Source organism: Mytilus edulis, chromosome 9 (assembly GCF_963676685.1).
Source record: "Mytilus edulis chromosome 9, xbMytEdul2.2, whole genome shotgun sequence".
In the NCBI taxonomy this organism is placed as follows: Eukaryota; Metazoa; Mollusca; class Bivalvia; order Mytilida; family Mytilidae; genus Mytilus; species Mytilus edulis.
The window spans coordinates 36,341,863-36,346,997 of record NC_092352.1 but is presented as its reverse complement, the minus strand read 5'-3'; the positions used below and the strand labels follow the sequence as shown (position 1 = coordinate 36,346,997).

Sequence of the window (5,135 nt, the reverse complement as noted above, 5' to 3'; positions counted from 1 at the left end):
AAAAAATCAACACATGATCTTTATTCGTTTAATACTCAATCTAATAAAAAAAAATATAGATCTCTGATTTCGTTATACACCATATTCTACTTTGTGAATAAATTTGACAGATTTTCAAAGATCTACCGTCAACACTTAATCGACGAGATTCTAGTATTTGGACAAATAAACGAGTATGGTGGAAAAGCTACCTTATAGCTTTTATTTAGCACCATTTTTTTTTATCAGGTTAAACAGGATGATTAAAATAGCTGAAACAGTTTTCAATGTTTAATAGAAACGCAGATGAGAATGCATTTAATAACATATATAATAAATAAATAGCAAGAACACAGCAGATCATTTTATCAGAGACATATATACACGTGTATATATATGTCTCTGATTTTATAAACTATAGCAGTTAACATAGAGTCTATCATTTTGAATCTTTTTTATCACTAGGACAAAATCTCATATCTGGAGTTGATCTTTGATACCATTCTGTCCATGACCCATCGTATACGGACACGTCTTCTTTCCCACATAAATAGGCAGCAAATGCCGTGCAACAAGCAGTTACACCTAAAACAGAAGTAATACATATTATAGATCAAGAGAATGTCAATAGTATACACGGATGCCCCATCCGCATTTTCATTTTCTATGTTCAGTGGACCGTGAAAATGGGGTTAAATGTCTAATTTAGCATTAAAATTAGAAATATCATATCATAGGGAACATGTGCACTAAGTTTCAAGTTGATCGGACTTCAACTACACCAAAAACTACCTCGAACAAAAACTTTAACCTGAAGTGGGACAGACGGACAAAGGGACCAGAAAAAATAATGCCCATGAAATTAAATGGTCCATAAAAACAAAGGATATGGGGTATTTATCCATGACACAAAATCAGTATATGCAGAAAAAAAACACACACACAAAATGCAAAGGAGCAGCGCTTTTATTGCTGTTCGTCATCTCAAAGTAACAGCGAGGCCTTAACATGTCACTTACATTATAATGCAATGTGGAAAATTATTATTTATTTTCCATTTAAGCGGTACCTGCAATAACTTTTACAGCAAAGATGTTATGTTATCTTAAATTCTTTAACTATCTAAAATATTATTGAATGGATCTTATTTCTGTGACTATAGTTTAAAAGAAGGGACACAAAACAGTGCTTTGGTAATCCTCATACCATGGTCATTTTTATTCTCGGTAAAAATTGAGATTATTAGCTCGATTTTAGACAATCGGATTTAAAGTCATTTCCGAAAAAGATTTTTAACAAATGCACACAAGAGATAAATATTCTAAGGGAGCAAAGTGAAAGATCTGATTGTGTTTTAGACCAGAAATATTTGCTTACCTGAACCACAAGTGGATACCAATGGTTTTGATAGATCAATTCCAGTTTCATTGAAAAGTTTTTTAATTTCTTTTACATCGAGCATTACACCGCTTTCCTTATCCACAATATCTTGGTAGCAGAGATTCTTTGAATCTGGTATATGACCAGGCTCTATACCTATAATAAAACAGAAAAGTGATTGTATTTAAAAAAAAAAAAAAAAAAAAAAAAAAACGCAACCGAATACTGAGATTCCCGGCAAAATATATTACAGTGGAACGAACTGCTTACTAATATTTTTTTTTAATTCAAAGGAATTTTAAGTTTATTGACTTCTTCTTCCGGTAACCGTCAACTTGTTGACTAAGAGCATCCTGCCTGAATTTTGGCAGTGCATATGGATTTGTAACAAAGAAAATTCAGAAAAAAAATAGGTTCGATGTCATATGATATACATTTACAAATAATTTATTATAAGACATGCCATTTAAGTTAAATGACTGGGCTGAGATTTGAAAGATTGAATACTCTGAGAAAAGACAGTTCAGTTAGGCCACATAATCTTTCTTATGTCGTTCTATACGATAGAACGATGTGCCCTTGCAGTTGGTTTGTATGCTGGAGTTCTGATCTAGGAGTTATTTTTAAAAGAGCATTTATTTGGTAAATGCTTATTAGATGTACCAATTTTATTATGTAATTCAATTCAGATCGACCATTGTACATGTAACTCGCTTATTTGCTTAAACTCTTATCATTTATTGAATTTGATAGATACATCGTTACTAATCGACTCTTTTTCTTCGTTCCAGTTCTTTATAGTCCTGGACGTTTGCTTTTTCTTTGGTCGACTTATTGGAGATGTTTGCATTACGTTTGAGAAAACCGATTACACTATATTGGTTTCGGTTGGATCTTAATGTTAACCTAATTTTGTATGTGTCAGTACAACCTTAATGACTATAAATTACCTTCTCTTGGTTCCGGTTTGGTTCCCATAAATCGACCTTCTCCTCGAGCATCCATTAATTGAAACGAATTATCTTTTAAGTTATTCGCAATATCTTCGTATGACTTTACTAAATGAGGATGATAGAGTCCGTGGAATATTGTTTTCGGGACATGAACAACTTCCGATGTCGTCGGTAATCCCTCAGAGCACCATTTCATAAAACCACCATCAAGCACCGACACCGTTTCATGTCCAAAAACTCTGAACATCCACCAAATTCTTGGAGCAGAGAAAAACCCGTAGTTTACACTATTATCATAAACAACAACATGAGTGCTTAGATCAATGCCTAAGTTGCCTGCATACTGCTCAAAGTGTTTTGTGTCCGGTAACATGTGGCCGTATGGAGAGGATTTATCACAGCATTCGTCAATATCAAAATATGACGCTCCTGGGATATGCTTTTCTTCATATTCGAGTCGACCGTTTCTGTTCGAAGATGGCAAATGAAAAGAAGAGTCAAGAATCCTAATGTCTTTTGGAACTCCACTTTTCAATACATTATGCAACCATTTAGTTGTGACCAGAGCACTTGCTTTCGTCAACATTCTAGAAAAGAAAATACAAACGGAAAGGTAAAACTGTTAATGGTAACATATATATGTCAGGAGCAATTCCTACTGACATAGACGGTCTACTGTGCACCCAGCACTAGATATTATATCTAACATGGGAACCAATTCAACGGACGATCTCTCAATAGCAAAGGTATAGAGCCACGCCCCCAGATCCGACATGTATTGTCAGTAGTCTCAGTACCAAACAGAAGATACTGAAAATTGAGCAAGTTACGAGAACACATACCAAACATGCGGCCACGCATAATGCAATGATCCAATGCATGTGGTGTTACAGAGAACATTTACTAAACGTTTTATGTAACACGTGTCCCAATGTCAGTAGAACAGGAGATGCTATAAGTAATCATAAGAATAGTAACAATGATAGGTCATGCATCAAATGCATGGTGTTTAGCATCTAAATTTAAGTTTGACACACAAACATTTTTGTGTAGTTACTCTAATAAGGTAAAACAATAAGAATTCATATGCTGCTTGACTACTCTGTAAACAAGAATGTGTCCCAAGTACACGGATGCCCCACTCGCATTATCATTTTCTATGTTCAGTGGACCGTGAAATTGTGGTAAAAACTCCAATTTGACATTAAAATTATAAAGATCATATTATATGGAACATTAGTACTAAGTTTCAAGTTGGTTGGACTTCAACTTCATCAAAAACTACCGTGACCAAAAACTTTAACCTTAAGCGGGACAGACGGACGGACGGACGGACGCATAGACCAAAAAACATAATGCCCCTCTACTATCGTAGGTGGGGCATAAAAATGGGAAGTATGATAAATTTAAATTCTTATTTCCTAATCACAGGGCCCTTTCAGTCATTACGAAATAAATGTGAGCAAACTATCAGGAATTTCCTATGTCCGGGTGACTTTTACTTTCTCTTGTCAATTTTCCTCTTATAGCATGGAGTCACGATCTCTTCATATTCAAACCTAGAAAAACGTGTGCACAATTAAGCATCCAAATTGGAGAATCTGAAATTAACAGGTATAAAAAGGCGGACAGGTTTAGATTATAGCTTACAAGTCATTGTTTTTTTTATATATATATATTCCAATGCATAAGACACTTAAACCATCGTATAATAGCTGAATAGGATCAACTTTTACTCAAAGACAGACATACATGACATACAGTTGAAGCACAGGTACTTGTTTTCTATCCATGGCAAGATCTACTATTCCTATATTATGATCTTGCCATGGATAGAAAACAAGTGCCTTTGCAGCTGAAGGACTAATGCAACAGAGGTGCTGGACTATTCAATTCACTATTTCAATACTAGATCACTTAAGAATACATCAAGAATCAGTTGAAGGTCGGACCTGTCCCTAAGTGAATGCAGGGATTTCAGTTGCTTCCAACCAAGTTGCTTCCAATCATGTTTTCAAGTTTTTTTTTCTCTGAACTGACCACTTCTGGAACTGACGAAGGAACGGCTAAAAACTTCGTGTTCAAGTTCAGCTGAGGGTTTCAGATTTGATTCTTTGATAATCTAGGGTTGTATATTTGATTATCTTGCTTAAAAATAAAATTAATGATTATGTGATTATATTGTCAAAACAATTTTGATTATATGAATACTTGGGGCACCCCCATCCTCAGTACGGTACTGAGGCACGGTCCGCCAGTGATTCAAGAGATATAAACATAAACATATCAGAAGTTTAAAAATTTTCTCTTCCCGGGACAGACAAACGTTTAGTGACACCAAAAGTTACGAAAAAAACTAGATGCATGAATGTTCTGATCGGTTTAGGACTCCTTAGCGTGTCAAATAAATCGAGGCGTGTTCGATTATATTTCGGACGTGACCCACAGGCTACAGTTGACACAGTTTTAGTCCTCTGACCTAATTATGAGTGTTTTAATTTAAAACCTACACCTTTTATTTTCAGTGGATATGAGGTTGTGTAAATAGGCTTTAATCGCGCAAAAATTTTGTAACGAAGCCATTCGTATACGCGACTTTTAAGGTGAAATATTTGTCTCACCTTTCTGAATGACAAGACTGAACATTGATGGATTACTTCCCCTTTTGTTTTTGTGTACATGCATACAACATTGAAAAGAAATATAAAATAGTATCATTAGCCTTGTAAATATTAGCTGAAAGACTATATAGAATAACAAGAGGCATGCCACTAAAATATCTTACTAATTTGAATTAAACAAAGCAAATGTTTATAATTTGTA

At 34.6% G+C, this 5,135-nt stretch overlaps 1 protein-coding gene across 1 annotated transcript; it reads right to left on the bottom strand.

Annotated features, from left to right (window-relative positions):
• Positions 1-257: 257 nt before the first annotated feature.
• LOC139488254 (3-mercaptopyruvate sulfurtransferase-like) lies at positions 258-4,986 on the bottom strand. Its single transcript, XM_071273747.1, has 4 exons — positions 4,934-4,986; positions 2,310-2,899; positions 1,357-1,515; positions 258-564 (listed from the first exon to the last, which is right to left on the bottom strand). The coding sequence occupies exons 2-4, from the start codon at positions 2,896-2,898 to the stop codon at positions 419-421; spliced, it is 894 nt and encodes a 297-aa protein (XP_071129848.1). The 5' UTR covers position 2,899; positions 4,934-4,986; the 3' UTR covers positions 258-418.
• Positions 4,987-5,135: the final 149 nt, after the last annotated feature.

Coding starts and splice junctions, on each gene's coding strand:
- LOC139488254 (XM_071273747.1), bottom strand. CDS start 2,898: ATGTTGACGAAAGCAAGTGCTCTGGTCACAACTAAATGGTTGCATAAT. Junction 1,516..2,309: donor CAAACCGGAACCAAGAGAAG/GTAATTTATAGT, acceptor GTTTTATTATAG/GTATAGAGCCTGGTCATATA. Junction 565..1,356: donor GGTATCCACTTGTGGTTCAG/GTAAGCAAATAT, acceptor CTTCTGTTTTAG/GTGTAACTGCTTGTTGCACG.